This window comes from Loa loa (genome assembly GCF_000183805.2).
Source record: "Loa loa unplaced genomic scaffold supercont3.3466, whole genome shotgun sequence".
NCBI lineage: Eukaryota > Metazoa > Nematoda > Chromadorea > Rhabditida > Onchocercidae > Loa > Loa loa.
The window spans coordinates 10-997 of NW_018111644.1; the positions used below are offsets into that span (position 1 = coordinate 10).

Below are 988 nucleotides of genomic sequence, written 5' to 3' on the forward strand. Positions count from 1 at the left end.
TTAAGACCGAACGGACCGGATTGGAAATGCGCAATTTTTGAGAAAAATGAATGATGTTAGGACCGAACGGACCGGATTGGAAATGCGCAATTTTGAGAAAAATGAATGATGTTAGAACCGAACGGACTGAACCGGAAATGCGTGATTTTGTTAAATCACTTAAAAATTGTTATCAATATTTAAAGGAAATCTATCGATGAATCAGTTTTTTTTTCTCAACTTTTATCATACCATTTTTGGGTACTTTTTTTTCCTCACTTAATACCTTTCATCGTTATTAATAGCATTTTCAGGTATTTATTAACGTCTTCGTTTTTCTTTTTTATACAGAAAGCTTAGTTTTCTTGAAATATTTTCATATGTTTATGTTCTTTCATCTTTCCATTTTTCATATGTAACCGATTTTTACGAAACATAATTACGGAACGGATACCGGTTATACCAATCATTCATGAAACATAATTACGGAACGGATACCGGTTATACCACTCATTCATGAAACATAATTACGGAACGAATACCGGTTATACCAATCATTCATGAAACATAATTACGGAACGGATACCGGATACCGGTTATACCAATTATTACCTTTTCCGAATAAGTCCGTATTTCAAATATATTATTAAATTCATTTTTAATTCATTTATTAATTCAAATATTGTTATATCTATATTGAATTACTATTTACTCCTTAAGCGTATGCCTGACGAAGCTATAGTTAATTTAAATTATTGCATTAAGACTAGCTTAAAACGTGGGAAAATAGCAGCAACTGCAGCAGCAGCAGCAACAGCAGCAGCAGTAGTAGTAGTAGTAGCGGTAGCAGTAGCAGCAGCAGCAGCAGCAGTAGCAGTAGTAGTAGTAGTAGCAGCAGCAGCAGTAGTAGTAGTAGTAGTAGCAGCAGCAGTAGTAGTAGTAGGAGGATGAGGAGGAGGAGGGGGAGGAGGAAGAGGGAGGAGGGGGAGGAGGAGGAGGAGAGGAGGAG

At 36.2% G+C, this 988-nt stretch overlaps 1 protein-coding gene across 1 annotated transcript; it reads left to right on the forward strand.

Moving 5' to 3' along the window:
- Window positions 1–702: 702 nt before the first annotated feature.
- Window positions 703–930, forward strand: LOAG_15985 (hypothetical protein; the record flags this gene model as incomplete). Its single annotated transcript, XM_003151472.1, has 1 exon — window positions 703–930. One exon carries the CDS (start codon window positions 703–705, stop codon window positions 928–930), a length of 228 nt encoding a protein of 75 aa, XP_003151520.1.
- Window positions 931–988: the final 58 nt, after the last annotated feature.